General features: G+C 43.0%; 1 protein-coding gene across 4 annotated transcripts in view; it reads right to left on the bottom strand.

The window, feature by feature from the left end:
* The window catches only part of LOC119652336 (epithelial discoidin domain-containing receptor 1), a 781389-nt gene that overhangs the window by 500005 nt on the left and 264142 nt on the right, over positions 1-17242 (bottom strand). For all 4 annotated transcript variants that reach the window (XM_038056350.1, XM_038056353.1, XM_038056352.1 and 1 more), the window contains exon 2: positions 2562-3061. In XM_038056350.1, coding sequence (XP_037912278.1) covers positions 2562-2757 — 196 coding nt within the window. In that variant the 5' untranslated portion in view covers positions 2758-3061. The remainder of the gene's footprint in view (positions 1-2561; positions 3062-17242) is intronic.

Genomic DNA, 17242 nt, shown 5'->3' with positions numbered 1-17242 from the left:
TTGAGATACTATGATTAAGAGGTGTACATTTTCAAAAATTTCCTCCGAAACCCCTTTAAGTTCATTCTAGACCCATTGTATTAATATAGGTTTTACTATGGAGCAGTGCTACTGCAAAGTTTGCTGGAAATCCTATTGTTATTAACAAAGGTATAGTAGCTTAAAGTTGCCTCTTTTGTGTCAAATTGGTATTCACAAATCGCAAAACTCGGATTAGGATGCGTTGAGCTGAGAGGGACACAAGTGGCCAATAGAACGCCCGTGCCAGGGAGCCTATCTTAATATTCTAAATGGTTTGCACTTTATATTCGTTGAGGTCATTCGTCTAAACCATGTGACAGGTATATAGGCCCACCGGATGATCACGATTCCTAGGTCGAAGTGCTAAGTGACTTTTAACCATAGCAGGTATTGTCACTGGGTCTCGGCGGTCATGTTAGAAATATTTAAGTGTATCCCGATTTCGGCCCAATTCACCGGACTTGACGCCCACCAGTTTGGTATGGAAGGACAGTCCAAGCATAACATATTGGATGTAGGTTCTAAAAAGCCGGAAAATTTCGTGAAAATTAGGTAAGAAATACTTCTGCAATTTGGACGAATTTGTTGACAGTGATCAAATTTCGCGACCACCGTTTTGGGCAGAAAATTAGTCGAAAAGTGATATAAAGGATGCGAGGACAAAAATGTCGAAAATTTAAAAAAAAAATAGAAAATTCTATACAAAAGCCGACTTGATCGTTATTTGACTAACTTAAGAAGAGAAGGAAGCTGAAAATTGGTCAACAAATCTAGTTAAACGCTAAACATCGATATTATCGTTATTGGGTCAATTCGAAGAGAAGGGTCGATATTCATGACCATGAATCAGGCGACGAAAAGCGGTCTTAAGGTGTCATATTGAGTGAGCTGTTTCAGAAGTTGGATAATATCACGACATTTCAGAAAAGGGGAAAGTAAAATTCCAACCGCCCACATGTGTCTTAGTTGTGATGAATTCACAAAAAAGAGTCGAACTTCGTGATCCTTTTCTGAAAATAAAGAGAAGTCTCGCGAAAAAATCGGAGCCAGAAAAGAGGAACAAAGTTCATAATCACGGAATGGGTTGGAAAATGATAAGGATGTGGGGTGGACCTCAGCGCCAAACCGGCATGTCTGGAGTTCTTTATTAAAACAGGTCTAGACCAGATAACGGCTGTTATGACGTTGATGATGATGTGGGGTGGAAAGCGATGAATCAGAAAATCGTCGATATAATTGTTGTTTGAAGGTCACTACCAACTGTCCTAAATAATACATATAGTGTGTAGAATGGAAAATTGGCAAAACCCTTGGAAGAACCCTCAGGCACTTCCTTTGCGACTGACCAGTTCTAACTATTATAGAACCGGAAACTAGGAAAGCTGTCCTTTGGAGACCTCAGAGAAATTCCCAGCTGCTGCAAGGTGGGAGAGTGACTTTCCTTCGTGAATGCTACGGAGTGGCTGTAAGATCTGAGCCGGCTGGATTCTATCCCCTCGCTGTTACCACAGTAATCATGGTCTTAGGACTTTGTGGCATTAAAACGACGCTCCTGGAGGCGGCCATTGATACCTACCTAGATATCATTTACATTATCCGAATTCAGGAGAAAACGTGCGATTTTTTATCAGAATGATTTTATTTGAAATACTAAAAGCTAAGCTGGACGAGCTAAAAGCGTATACATTTCATTTAACTCCGCCCAGCCTGAGGTATCGCTCACCAGTATCCGATAAGGAGCGCAATCATAAACTCAAGAAATTCAAATTGTCCGCGTTGGATCGTCTACGTTATTCTCTACTTAGCAGGTTTTAAGATTTAAGATAAAAGAGGATTCTATGCACGCCGCAGGCAATCCATAGATGCTTAGAATCGAGCAAATTTACAAGGCCTTGTGACTGTTTTATCTAAATTTTACATCCATGTGGAGTTTTCAAGGTAATCATTTCAGTTGTAAGAATAATCAAATAGATAACGATAGGGAATGGATCACTTGGGAAGGTCACCAAATTAAAAGTTTAGAAGCTTTTGGGATTGGAAATTTCCCTAGAAGAAGATTACAAAAGCGATGAAACTTCTCAAGGATTTTATGTATGAATCACGAGTAAATTGAATCTTACTGGAAGAGACGCTCAATTACTTTTCTAATGAAATTTCTATCTAAAATCACCATAATTTGAAGAAACGTTTATTTTGAATTCATGGAAGAACTTCACCTCTGGCTACATATTAAGGACCAACTTCAATCTGAATCTGGCACCAGAAATTGTATAGCATTTAAGACAGACACTTCCCTTCGATTCCATCTTCTTGGAAACTATCTGTGAGTCAAATTTATGCAAAGAATGAAGAGTTCTACCAATTTCGTAAAAACTAATCTCTATGCATAAGATAATATCTATTATGATGACCGTGATCAGAAAGATATCCATGTTCGAAAATCCGAAAATTAGGCGAGTATCTATGTATAACTCCCAGCTGTGTTTGTTACTTTAACCGGATCTAAGGATAAGCATAGAATATTTTGAAATGGTACTTACAAAAATCTGCTGCACTGCATGTATGTAACAACATCACAAGGATAACGATAGTTCCTATTAACATCCTCTCCCAACAACGTTTTCGATTGGTACTACTGCAACAGTTACTATAGATACTCAAATTTCTACTTTTCCCGAGATGATGATGTTCCTCTTCTACCGCAGTCATAGACGGAAGCCTATTAGCAGGAGCCATCTTGAACGGTTAGTAATCCGTTTTCAGCATAAAAATATAAATTTCGTTCGTATCTTTATTTCTTTTCTTGTGATAACTACTTTTGATAGAGCATGTCTATCTTGGCGTGTCTTTATTAAAGTTTCGATTTCGGCAGTGTTGTAGATGCGGAATTGTTCATAATTGGTGCATGCGGTGGGTGCTGGTTTCACCACTGTTTGTGTTTGATGAGGATGTATTCAGATAGATCGAGGATTGCATCCTATGATTCCTCCTTGATGGAAATTAGATGAGTTATAAATTTGTAGTATCTTTAGATGATTATCTGAAAAGAGAAAATATATTTTCAAGTTAGTTTCCCGAAACTCTTAGATAATTAGAAAAGGCGTGCAATACAATTAAAATTAGTCGCTAATTAGCGGACGCACAAGCCTAAGGATCTTTAGAGGAATAAAATGTTTTCCAAGAATATTTTGACTAAAAAAGAGAAGTTGGAGAGACGAGTAAACTTGTCTTCAAGGACTTTATGGTGTAGGTTAAGACAACCAATATTCAACGAAAAATTCTTGGTTTTAACTTGTTAACGCAATGACTGAAATTCTTAAAATTGGATACTGATGATTTACATAAAATTAAAGCTAATGACGGCTGAAAACAATTTCCAATAAACCGGATATTTTCAATAAACTTTCGCCTAGTCCAAGCTTAAATAAGACGTTTGAGAGTTCTATAAGAGAGCAATCAAATATCGTCCTAAATTTGATGAACTTCACTGCAATTGAACGAAAAATTTCGAGTAAATTTGAGTTCCGTAAATATCTGCTGGTTGCTATCTTCAGAAATAACATTTAAGACCTAATTGAAATTGAACCAAAATCGCACACGTGCCGTAAAAAATTCAACTTGCGCAATGATTTTTTTCCACCATTCAATTTCAAACAATGCGCCGGGAGGCGGATCTATTGTGTATAGTCTACTTGCTTGCCTGCCATGAAATAGCCCGCCACCCTTTCCCCGAACCTTAAAATGGTAGTGTCGATCTAATTTTTTCAAATTAGTGAATGGCAACCTATATAAGATCTCTGCCATTCTTCGACAGGTCACCGTAGGCTCATATTTGTACCTGAGGATTCATGCTTGGTAAATAAGTGAAAAATACACAAACGTGCCGCCACTGTAGAACCTTATTTAGGTACCTGTCGACCCAAATATAATTTTAGGCGGACCGGATAGTGTCAATATGGGACGCAATTACGAGGTGGCAGGACTTAAGATTAGAATGCATCGTCCACCAGCTATCGTGAAGGACTTATCGTTCAGTTTTTTTGGAAGTTCCGAGCAGTATGGGCAGATTGAATTAGATGCAGCTGAAGAAAAATCGTCACCGCGCTCCCTTTAATTGGCAGGTCTTTCAAATGATACCTCAAGCCCACCACAATTCTAACACCTTTCATTGTTTGATGCCAGCAAGTTGACATCCACTTCCCGATCCTTCGCAATTGCATCACATTCCTCCAAAGGACCAAACAACGTGGGGTCCCGCTTGGAAGCTAAGTGGAAAGTCCCTGGTCCCAAATCGTCAGCCAGCGCACTAAGCATTGAAGGCCGTGCATCGGTTTCATCCAGGAACTGCATAGTAACACTCTAGCAGGTAGCAGCCGTCGTCGAAAGGTCTTTACTAACCTAGCCTTTTGAAGAACGTTTTTCAGTCACTGCGTGATCTATTAGACGCCATCGTAAAATTCTTCCTTCAGCCGTTGTCCCAAGCAAGGGTGCAGCATTAACCGTTTTCAGGGAGCTCCGATGCCGCGATGATTCCCGCACATTCCCCCCTTAAGCTCGTCATGAAGTTTAGACCAGACATACTCACTCAATTGTGCAAAACGGGCATTTCTAAGGGGTTATTTCCTGCACAGAAACGGCGGAAGCTAGTACTACTGTCTAAGGCTGATAAACCTATAGACCTATATGTCGTCTAGATGCCACGAGAAGAGCATTAGGACGGGTAATCTACAATAGATTGTTTCCGGTTGTTTGTAGCCAAACTGGCCTTTCAGATTGGCAGTATGGGTGCTGTTTACAGAAGGGCACTCCTTAGGGTACGTTTCGTCTTCAAAGCCGTCTAAAATGATGGACCTTTCGTCTTCTCGGGAATGATATTCATTTAAATTTAGGGAGATATTTTTCCTTCATCGTGGATGAAGAACTTTTGCCATCTATTCATGTGTCTCCCATGAATAGATGGCAAAAGTATTGGAATGCTTAGGAAAGGGTGGATGGATAGGATACACAGGTTAACCTCTGCCATCAAGGAGTGGACATACAACTTAGAGAGGTGAAATCTAATCCGCCTCAGTTTCTCAACGGTCCATTATCCAAACTGAGATAAAATTCCGGAGGGTCCAGAGAACGTAATTTCCCATTGTTCGAGATTCGTGAAGTGGTGCCGAAACCTAGATGAATCTCTAAGCCAGGTACTGATAATAAAAAATCTGGTGCTGAAAATACTTACATGTCAAGCGGACTGCGATACGAGTAATACCATAATCCGATCTATCCAAGGTGAAGGAGATCAAGGAAGCAAGGTTACGAACACAACGTATAGCAGAAAGATGAGCAGAGGAGGATGTGCAAACTCCACCTCGAAATGTAATAGCCTAGTAGTTCCACCGGGTGGAGGGGAATTCGGTTATGATTTCAGTGGGTAAAAATTCCACCCAATGGTGTGTCCAAATCAGCAAGATTTGAGGATTTTCGTCATCAAAATTCTGACTTAGTTGTAATACGGACCAGACGGACACGGTATGAAGAAAAGATTAACATAGCTGCCGTAGGTCAGTATCGTAAGAGCCCCAAAAATGTCGATCCAAAGCCAGTCATCTGAATTGTGAATTGCCAGAGAGTCAATCCGGCTTATTTTTGGTTGGATTTGGGCCTACAACCTCATAAGATTATTCTGAGGAAAGAATTAAAGCTGGACGGCCACAGACAATGTTCAGACAAGAGTTCGCTAGTTGGGCACTGGAAATGATGAATGGAGATTCAGATTTTTTCAGTGACAAAGAGAATTGCGGATATCGGAGCGATCAAAAGCCACAAAGGCTGATAGTTTGATGCAGTTTATGGCGGCATAACCGGGCTTAATTTCTTTGGAATTGAGGAAGGTAACACCGCTACCGACAATGGTCGTCGGTACAGATCAATGATAATTGACTTTCTATGCTAAGAGCTCTGCAACATCGATAAATCCGGGCCATAGTGCCAACAAAACGGCGCTACATTCCAGATAAGCGACACCAAGCTCGAAGTTGCGAAAGAAAAATCTGGAGAACTGGTTCATCTCAAGCCGAGCGCGATTGTTGTTTTTGGGATTGCGTGAAGTCTTTAGTGTATGTCAATAAGCCAACCCCTTTAAACAAGGTTAAGGCTAACAATCGGAACGATATTGTCGGACCAACTACTTGAAGTACTGACAGCGGAATTGAGGCAGCTATTTGAATGATATGCGATCAATGCGGCTTCAATAAAAAGCAAGAATCAATCAATGTCTTTCCCTATCGTTCCTATCTGGTCACCTGATATAAATAACTAGCTGCCCACAGAGTTAAAAATTAGGCGAAACTCTGAGAGATTATCTCCTAACTATTGAATAATCCTTAAGAGTTTGAAGTAGGAATACAGTATCTTCCTAAGCTCCCCGTCGTACATGTATATATACGGTTTAATCCTTTGTGGAGCATAGAGAATAGTCAATTGCTTTCTGTTCTATTTTTTCTCTATCTTTAGTTTCGTCATAATCCTAATTAGTAGGACAATAATCTACCCCTCGGACACCACCTTGTCGTGATGGGGGAGCTTGCGGTTTACTACTACAATAAGGGCGTCCAAAAACATATGAAGATGGAAACAAAGGATGGAGGTCTCCAAGTGGTAGGAAGTCACAGACCTCGAATCTATTCGTGACTTTGAGAAATCAGGTCGTAGCCGAAGCACGGATTTTGGAGGCCCCAACAAATTCATGTTCCCCCACGGATCTAGGAAAGATAGGCTCTCCACTTCAATAGAAAACCTACACCTGGTGTCTATGGTCCGGTCAGCCAGAAAGGATAGTCCATTCACTATTATGCGAACTGCAAAATCTTCCAATACACCCTCAAGCTTATGTAGATCACATGGCTGTGCTAGTTATTAATTGAGATCTCGAAACGCCGTTCAGATGAATTGACAGAGAGTCAACTCGGCTTATTTTACGTTATATTTGGTCCTACATCCTTATAAGATTATCCTGATACAAGAGTTGAAGCCGAACAACCATAGACATCGGACACTGGAAATTTTGGTTGGAGATTGAGACTCTGACCGTTACCTTCTCGGACAAGGCCCATTTTTGGCAAACAAAATCGCCATTATTGGAATGAGCACAACCAACAAGTGGTTGACCAAACAGCAATCCATCCACAAGGTTTGAAAATTTGGAGCGGTTTATATGATAGTACGGCGGCATTATCGGACATTATTTTTGGCGGCGCAAAGCAGGAGATCCGGCTACCATTAATGATACTAGGTATCGAACGATGTTAGCCAACTTTCTATGCCCAGAGCTCGATAACATCGATATCTCCTAGCTAAAGCTCCAACAAAATGGTATGATACGCCACACAAATGCTCGTTCAAAGCTCAAAGTTTTGAAGGCAAAATTAAGCAACTGGACTATCTCACGGCGAGTGTTCTTCAATTGACCGTAGCGGTCATATGGCTTGACATCCCTAGATTATTTTATTTGGGCTCTAGTCCTTAGTATACGTTAACAAGTCAACCATTTTAGATGAGCTCGAGGCAAACTTTCAAGATGCAATTGCCGGAATACGTGATACATAGTGGACCGAGTTATCAAAATTGGACCGCCTGCTTGAGGCACTGACAGCGAATCCGAGACGGCTAGTCGAATGATACCCAATAAATACAGCTTCAATAGGAAGCAAGAATTAATTCAAATCAGTAGAAACAAGGAGCTTGAAGCCAAACCCGGGGAAGTATCTCCTCACTATTGAATAACCGTTAACAGTTTGAAGGAAATCCTTTGTGCAACATAGGGTATTCCCGTAGTCAATTGCTTTCGATTGTGCTTTTTCTCTATCTCTGAAAGTCTGTTTCAGTTTCGTTATATTCATAGTTAGTAGGAAAAGCATAGCAACAAACCAGACATGAAAGACTGACGGTAGGATTCGAACTTGGAACATGAGGATGAAGCGTCTGAAAATTAACCAGTTCGGCCTCCATTGAATTTGTCAATATCCTGTACCTAGGTGTAATGCTCTAAGGTGGCGATGGAGCAGAGGGGGCACCAACCCTGTCTGCTAAGGGAAACCTCCACGAGGTGGCACCGAGAAACGCTGTATTCACTACGGTTTGCTGGCCGAGATGCAGTCCTGAGGTCTTGCACAACGACTAACAGTAGCCCGGTACGAAGCTGCTGGTAAAGTCGTCGTTGGACCAATGGCGCGATTTCATTGAGGGATATATGTGGGTTCGAAACAGACTGGTGAGTTTTGACAAGTCGCAGTATGTAACCATCAATGCATGTGTGGAATCCAACCATGCAATAACGATCTCCAGTTTTTGGAGGACGGTTCACCGGGGGACGGCATAAGCTTTTGGAGCTTGCAGTGCCTTCCCAATCCAAAAGATCCCTAAAGGAATTGAATGGATCAATGTACTGGCTTGAGAGAGGTTCAGCAATGGTCCAGGCATGTTTTGTAGGCGTCCAACAGTGGAGTTGGACTCAAGATGGTTGTGGTGTTAAAGAAGTCAATCTGCTAGAGTTGCACCTAAAGTGAGAGTCTCGTAAGGGCAAACCCTTGGAGAAAACTTCCATTTGGCTTGCCAGAAAAACGCCGCCTCTTCAGAGAGGAAGCTTGGCTGAAAGGCTTAGGCATTCTTACGGCACGTGCAGTAGCACAAGGACCTCATACCTAGGTCTCTTTTTGTAAGCTTTATTATCCAAAGAAATGACAAAATCATGTATTCTCGACAAAGCTATAAAACCCTCACTTGTTAATTAAATATTTAGTCCCCATCAAAACTGCAACAAAGATTACTTCTCGCAATATGCGGCAACATACAAATGATGTCCTTTTGATCTAAAATGCTCAGGTGGCAAACTGTTTGTCGTTTGTCGATTCGCTACTACAATGGACTTAGAGGTTGGAATAGTAACAATGGATATTGGCTAGCACATAGTACCTACGTATATGTACACATGTAATTTCCAGGCGATGTCATAGTAGTCCTTGGCAACATAAACTCTTACTAAGCAATTTCCAGCTTTCTTCCCTCTCCGGCCAAACACTGAACGTCGGTAGCCAACCTCTCCCCAATCCTGACGTGGAAATTGATTAATGACGTATGCGTGTACAAAGTACGAATAGCTGGGTACAATCTGCAAGTAACTGTAGCCCCGTACGCACTCCTTAGCCGTCGTCTACCAGGTCATATGTGTCCGAAGGTACATGCAGATGGCACCCATGTACACAGGGAAAAACATTGCTAGCATGTTGACTCAATATCAAGTAATTTTCCAGCAAAGAGGCATACAAACGAGCAACAACGAAAGCGGAAGGTAGTCAAAGACTATATGTCAATAATTCAGTTTCACTCTTGAAATGACTCTATTCCGTTGCGTACTTACGGCCCATATGTGACAACATTAGTCTGGACAATGGCCGGCTAGCTCTTCGCTGCCTACATCGCTGACCAAGGCTGGTCGACCGGACGCCTGGCTCCTAGCCCGTGTCTGGCTGCACTTTTGCTTGTAACGATGAAAAGCGAGTGCAGGTCAGAGGCTTCTAACTGAAATCGAACGAAAGGAAATATCCAGGAAGCTGTCGGCAATACGGGATATTTGCAAAAGTGCTTCATAGACGTACGGCTGCCTGGAAGTGAATTAGATCCTGTTTTGAAAAATGATTCCCTGAAAGGCATGCACTGGATATGAGTGCAGTCAGCCCCGTATGTAAGGTGCACACTCACTGTTCAATTCCAAGTCAATCACTTTCAATTCCCATTCGGAATAAAGATTGTCAGAATAGATACTGTTGGTGCATTAACGTGAACATGACAGATATGGGCTTTATGCAGACAATACCCTCTGTGGACGAAGAAAGACAAAAAAAAAATGCGTAAGAAAAATAAATCTCCCCCTTCCTTGTATTCCCTCTGCATACCAATTACACACACTCGTTCGTGATTGAATTAAGATGTTCATTGAATAATTATCGAACTGAGCACATGTCGATATTCGTAATTGACTAAATGGAAATCAGCTCCCACCTTTTGATTTAAGATTTCCACGCTTTGGTTATTGGATATGTTGATGCGTTTCCTATACTCAAATGTTTCCTCCGGGCCCCAACATTTGTATCTGTATCCAAGCACATTAGCATTTTTGAATTCGGGTTTGGACTTAACTTTTAAGAAGTTATACTTGACTCATAAGTTTAGTTCAGTTTACTGGGGGGAGCCGCAGCTCCGACCACTCAGGCCATTGTTAGGTCTATTGTACTATCCCCGTAAATCGCCTATTCGATGGCTCCCGCCTATGGTGTTCACAGGCTTTAGCGAATCTGAGAACATTTTCTCGAAGTAGAGAGTGTGCAGATTCTTCATTGAAGAAAACTTTCTCAAGGTGTCTTCCTCTAAGATCTGAGGATGCCGGGAAGCTGCGTAAAAAGTGCAAGGCCGTCTCCTCCTCCTGCTCACATTGGCTGCACATAGCCGAAATCACTACCCCAATCTTTTCTATATGGTAGTTTAAGGAGCAGTTTCCCGTTAAAAACCCTACTCGGGTTTTCATGTCCCACTTCTTAAGGGTCTACAAAAATGCCGCTCTAATGACCCTAGGCTCTTCCACAAGGTGCAAATTTCTCCACTCAGCTGCGTGAATCCTTGCAATTTCACCATTCAGAGTAGATTTGACAGTAGATGGTCGGATTCCAAGAGCTGGTTCTGGCCCCACCATTGTGGATCCAGACAGTCGGCGAGCCAATCTGTCAGCCTCCTCATTACCAGCGATGTTAGAGTGCCCCGGCACCCACATCAGGAATGTTTCGTTCAGTCGGCCAAGTTTCAGCAGTACCTGATGACAATTCCACACCAACTGGCTTGACATGTTGTTGTCATTTAGTGCTGATAATGCCACCCGACTCTTGGAACAGATTCGAATGGTGCGACCCCTCCACTTTTGTCGCAGACATTCTTCTGCTGCCAATGAAATGGCATATATCTCCCCCTGGCATATGGTCGTCATTTTTCCGAGGAGTCGGGTCAGTTCTCAAATCGGATTCTCCGAGAACACACCTGCACCCGATCCACCCTCCATGACTGACCCGTCGGTAAAGACTATTAAGTCTGTAATCTGAAAAGACTCATGGTCATTTGTCAACCTTTCTTCTCTTTCGGTAATTACGGCAATGTATGTCTTTTCAAAGACGTATCTGGAAACCATATGATCGGCCGGCATCAGGGCTACCGGATGTTTTTCAAGGAATTTCCAGATAGACGCATAACTGTGTGATTGGCCACCTTTCCACGCTCTAATGGTATCGAGCCTATATGCGTCGTTGGCTGCTTTCCGTTTCATCTCCAAGTGAATGGGGGGTAAATTTAGGATAGCTTCAAGTGCCGCAGTCGGCGTAGTACTCATTGCTCCAGTAAAACTTAGGCAACCAAGTCTCTGAACCTGCGTTAGCAGCTTCCTGCTTCATCAGGTTTTACCTACCGCATTCCTACATCACCAGAGCAATCTGCAGGATTTCTGATATTGCTCCTGGATATGGTGCTTCGACGTTAACTTGGAGTCGAAATGTACTCCTAAGTACTTGACTGTTTGTGCCAGCTGGATTTCCGCCCCTGCGAAGATGCTGCCCCACCTGATGTTCCTAGTGAATTTAACTAGTCCAGTCTTCCTAGCGTTCACCGTGAGTCCATTGCGGAGGCACCAACTGTGGATTTCACGCAGAGTTACATTCAAGCGGTCGTATACTGTGTCCGCAAACTTGCCGGAAGGGAGATGAGCCAAGGGAGGTGGTTGCTCGCGAAGAACGGCAACACACTCTAGACGAGTGGCAGCTCTCTTGGCAAAATGAAACTAGAGGCAGATGGACTGCGCGGCTCATCGGCAACTTAGTTGCGTGGCTAAATCAGAAGCATGGTGAGACTGACTATTTCCTTCCCCAATTTTTAAGTGGGCATGGAGGTTTTCAGTCTTACCTGCACAACATTGGAAAGGCGTGTTCTCCGGATTGTGTGTTTTGCAATGGAGTTGTGGACGACGCCCACCACACTTTTTTTTCTTGTGAAAGGTGGGATGGGGTTCGTCAGCAGCTCTATTTAAACACAGGGGATCTCTCTCCAGACAACATTGTCGAAGAGATGCTGAGGACTGCTGACAGGTGGAACCGTGTTACCCATTACGTTCGGGCCCTTCTCGTTGCTAAGAAGATAGAACTCGACCGGTGGAGGAGCCGGATGGCAGGGGGTTCCTTGAACTGACAGTTCCCTTCCTCCTCTCCCCTCCCGTTGGTGAAAGGAATTCCCTGATTTGAAGGCTCCGCAAAGCGGGAGAGTTCGGGGACTAGCCCGAAGTAATGTGACAAACGGTTCCAGGCTAGCTCTCTGGCGATGCGGAGGTGTTTAGTTGGTAGTCCGACGACGTACCGAATTGGGAGTCCAACACTGTGTGCGTAAATGCATTCACCTACCCTACCCCAAAAAAAAAAGAAAACTTGCCGGTAATTATTACGGCTAAGTCGTCCGCAAATGCTTGCACGAAAACTTTTTTGTCCTCCAGGAGCCAGAGCAGGGTATCCATTAACAAGAGCCATAACAGTGGAGAACCCCTCCCTGTGGGCAGCCCCTGAGACATCCTGCTTCAGTGGACCTCTGGCCGACCGATATATGGATTTTTCTCCACTCTAGCATGTGAAGGATCCAATTAGCAGCGGTTCGATTCCATGGTGTCATGCCGCATCACAAATTGCCGCAAATGAGGCACAATTGAAGGCACCTTCGATGTCAACATCGCCTTTTCAATTTTTGCCGCAAGTTCATGGAGTGCTGTCTCCGTGGATTTGTCTTCCTGGTAGGCATGTTTCCTATGGTGAAGTGGCCACTTAGGAATGTGTGTATCTCTTATCAACCGATCTATTAATCTTTTTAGTCCTTTTAGCAGAAAGGACGTTAGGCTGATCGGTCGGAAGCTTTTTGCGTCTGTGTAGGTGGGTTTCACTGGTTTGGGAATGAATAACACCTTCACATCACGCCATTTAATTGGAGTATAAGCATGTGCTAGGCATGCGCGATAGATATTCCGAATATGTAGACCCAGGGCATCCATTCCCTTTATTACTAGCGCAGGAATGATGCCACCCGGAACTGCAGACTTGTATCTATGGAAGGAGTTAAATACCCATTTTACTCCCTCCAGTGATACTACTTTGCATGCCAGATTCCAGTCTCTCGGTTGAGGGATGTATGCACTTGTTGGTCCTGAGATTAGATTTTGAATGCCGCATGGGAAGTGCAGTTCAAGCAACTGGTTTGCCGTTTCTTCATCGCTTTCTGTGTACCTCCCGACACTAAATAACCCAGTTTCTGGTTACGTTCTTTGATGAGAAACCGTTTCAGCTTTGAGGTTGCCTCAAGAGAGTTAGTCTCTTCGTAAAAGCGTCTCCATGATGATCGTTTAGTCGATCTTATGCACTTCTTTAGAGCCTTCTGTGCCTCTTTGTAGCGATTCCAGCTAGCGCCTGAATCACACTTCAGAGCACGATTGAAGAGCATCCTTGTCGTTCTCCTCTGTTTTGCCAAAACCGATTTCCACCATGGTGTTTTACCCTTCTTTGGCATCTTGAGTGGGCAGATTTCTTCAAAAGCTTCTCTCATGCTAGTTGTGATCATCTGGGTTGTCTTCTCAATTCCAGGAATAGATTTGATGCACTTCCCAGGGATCGTGACTCGGGCGCTCAATTTTATTTTATACATCACCCAATCAATCTTCCGCGGATTTTGAAATGGGGGGGGGGGTGGAGGTAGATCCATGCCCATTACAAAATCAATGCGTCTGTGATCCGAGAGTGTGATATCGTTTAACACTCTCTACTCTCCGATCAGAGCCGCGATATTAGGAGATGCCACCGTGATTTCGATGACTCTCTCCTGACCACGTTGAAGAAAGTGGGTTCATTACCCAAATTAAGGATCTGCAAATCGGTTCCTACTAGATACTCCAGTAGTCTCGATCCTCTCGCATTGTTGTTGGAAATTCCCCAGCATATGTGGTGAGGGTTGACATCACATCCTGCTATCACCCCCATGCCTCTACTTTTGGCATATTGGATAGCTCTGATGAATTTTCCACTGGGAACGTCTTCTGCGTCATAGAGAAAATATGCAGAGCACCATAGTATCTCTTTATCTCCCTGTTGACCTTTTATAGTTAGTTCAGCCGATGTGGTATCACCATCACATAGGTCGTTAACCAAATTAGCCTGGAACTCTTTTGAGACTACCATGCAGGAGCCGGGTCGATCGCTTCAATTGGCATACAACAGGTCATGTTGGAAGTTTAGGCCCCTGACTACCCCACCGACAACCCACGGTTCTTGACTCATGAACAATTCGTCACAACACTCTGGAAAATGAATTAATTCACAAAAAAACCAGAATAAAAGTTGGTTATAATTCACTCTAATTAAGACAAAACGCCCAGCGATATAATTTTATCTTCCATCTTGTTGTCCACCGTCTACATCTGAATTTGACCTCGTAATTGGCCAAAACTTAAGCTCCAGACAATGCAAGCTGGGCGTAATTATTTTCAAGGACATGATTCATCCCCCGCCGCTCTCTGTATCTGTCTCAATTGCAAAATGACAAAGGAATAAGATCAAAAAACAGAAAAATTGCAAGCTGAGCATGAAAAAATAAAGAACAGATAAGGGAAATTTGTGAAAAATAAATTGTACAAAGAGAGAGCTGAATACGTGCTGAAACTTCTTAAATAATTCTTGAAAATTAATTTTCGAAAGGTTCGTCGCTTCTTTCTCTCCATTTGTTGTGTTGGCACTCACATCTGGGTTTCATTTACAGAACACCAAACGCAAGACGAATTGAACCATGGACGCTGTCGCTCTTCCCTCGTCTATGCGTTGTCTTGCCCGGATGGCTATCGTACACTTTGGTTTTGTGCTCGAAAATATCCATTAATCTTCACGACGAAAAGACAAGAAGACAAGAAGAGGACATCATTTACAAAAAGAAATTAGACCTCAACAGAATGCCAGGATGGTTACGAGTGAGTTTGCTTTGAGGCGATAGTGGAGTTAGTTCAGCGTGCGGGCCATCTTGGGCTCGTCCCCTGTTGCTCTCCTTGGTCTCGTACAATATCCTTTCTGAACCTCGATAGGTTTTCGGGCTTCCAAGCAGAAGGGAGAGGCTGGAAGGAGGCCCAATGATGAGGAGCTGTTTCTTACAAGGGTCGGAGTAAATTGCCTTCAGACACTGGGAAACCATTTGAATACGGCAAATTGGATTTATCCCAACAATGACGGAATACTATGCTCTCCAGCAGTCGCAAGATATATTGCGTGTACTGCCTTTTATCTTGAGATAACTAAGAAATTTTCCTCGAAAGTGGAAGCACGAGTCCCAACCGAACGAAAGTGAGGACGAGTCCTTGCTCTTTTGTTAAGTACTTGTACCTATAGCCAGCCATGCATCTGTTCACGTTTTTGTCTGACCTCCTCCTCCTTTTTCAGGCCCCGTTTTCTGCTTTTTTTTCTCTCGGGCGCTTCCAACTATCCACAACAATGGCTCCTTTAATTGAACAACAACTAACAGAGCATAATAACATCTTGAAGTGATAACCCCTTACTGGAAAATATGATCATGATGGTGATGATGAGAGTGATAATGATGGTGATGATGGTCCATGATTCTCTATGGCGGCCTCAAATAATAAATCATCTTTCTTAAGTATTTTATTAAGAGGCAAGCACACGAGATATTGGAGCCGAGAAGAAAATGAAAAGAGAAATGAACGAATGAAAGCAATCCGACCATTCTTATTAGCTTTAATAGATGCGGCAATATCTCTTTGTTGTAGGGGTTGTCGTTGGATCGGAAAATAAATCATTTTTCTGGCTGAAAGCTTCTGATTTTTATAGTCTTGGCGGAGTCGTAAGGATAGTAAAGAGTTTGAAGTCTCAGATTTCGGATTCAAATCAAGGACAAGTTACAGAGCCACCCCATAGCCTACGGAGAGAGTGGAAGGACCTTAACTGAATTCACCTTGGCCAACAAGCCAATGCAAAAAAAAACTTGCGGTTTCATCACTCATCAGATGCTGCCTCACCTGCGCTCTGCGAGCACCCTAACCGAAGCGGGTGAAAGGTGGCATTTCCTCCCTTATATAAATTCAAAAGGACAGTATAATGAGGACTAAAACCGCCGAGTTAAATTCAGGTCTAAGACTCAGATTGACAGAGTCCTAATTCCACCATCCACTTGACGGCTTGTTCTTGAACGTTTGACAGAAATTGTGTGTAATTGTAGACTTGAACTTCGGTTCATGGTATCCTCACAGGACAACTTAACTTGTGGCGTAAAGTAAAAGTATCTTAAGTTCTAATTTTTAACCATATGATACCAGAATGAGAGGAAGTTTGCTTTACTAGTGTTTCCTATTTACTCCTTACTGGGGTCACACAGTCAGATTGTGCTTCATTGTCACTATCATCACACTAAACACTGTGCTAGTGATAAGCTCACCGCAACAAGACAAACACAAGACGCCCATGACGACTGGGATTCGAACCCAGAGCAGCGAGATTCGGAGGGTGACGCTTTATCCCCTCAAGCATCGCGCCATCGGCTGCTTTGAGCCCTGCTATTTCATCTCATTTGGACCTGCGACATGAGTACGTTAGCTGCGTACCCGAGAGGTGATCGTCAAAGCTACACTCCACTCAATTGATACCTAATCGAACCCCTGCTCTTATTCTTACAGGAACAAAAGGACTTTTGTCATTGGTTCCTTTTATCTTAGTTTACCCCTTTCTTAAAGTTCGTACAGGATGTATTTAAATACCTCCTTTAGCTCCTCCTAGAATCGCCGTATTTCGGAATGAGTGTCGTTACTTAACTGTGGCAGGCTTATCCATACCTTACCTTAAAGCCGGTGGTCACTGATGAACATCCTTCTTTCTTTTTTTTTCGGCCTTTCGTTAGTGACAAAATAAGCTTCTTTGGCCACCAAAATTTCCTTCTTCTTTCTTACTAAAACTTTGAATGATGCGCCAACGATTATTATTATATTGCTCTTTCGGTTTAATTTCAGATGGGCTGTCGGTTTCCGGTCCCGTGAATGCTGTCGTTAAAATAGACGTAGCGAGCACAAGGTAAAGCGTACATGCGTCGGAAACGTCGACGTCAAAGGCTCCTTGTGAAA

Source organism: Hermetia illucens, chromosome 3, assembly GCF_905115235.1.
Source record: "Hermetia illucens chromosome 3, iHerIll2.2.curated.20191125, whole genome shotgun sequence".
NCBI lineage: Eukaryota > Metazoa > Arthropoda > Insecta > Diptera > Stratiomyidae > Hermetia > Hermetia illucens.
The sequence above is the reverse complement of the archived record's forward strand: the minus strand, read 5'-3'. Positions and strand labels throughout refer to the sequence as shown.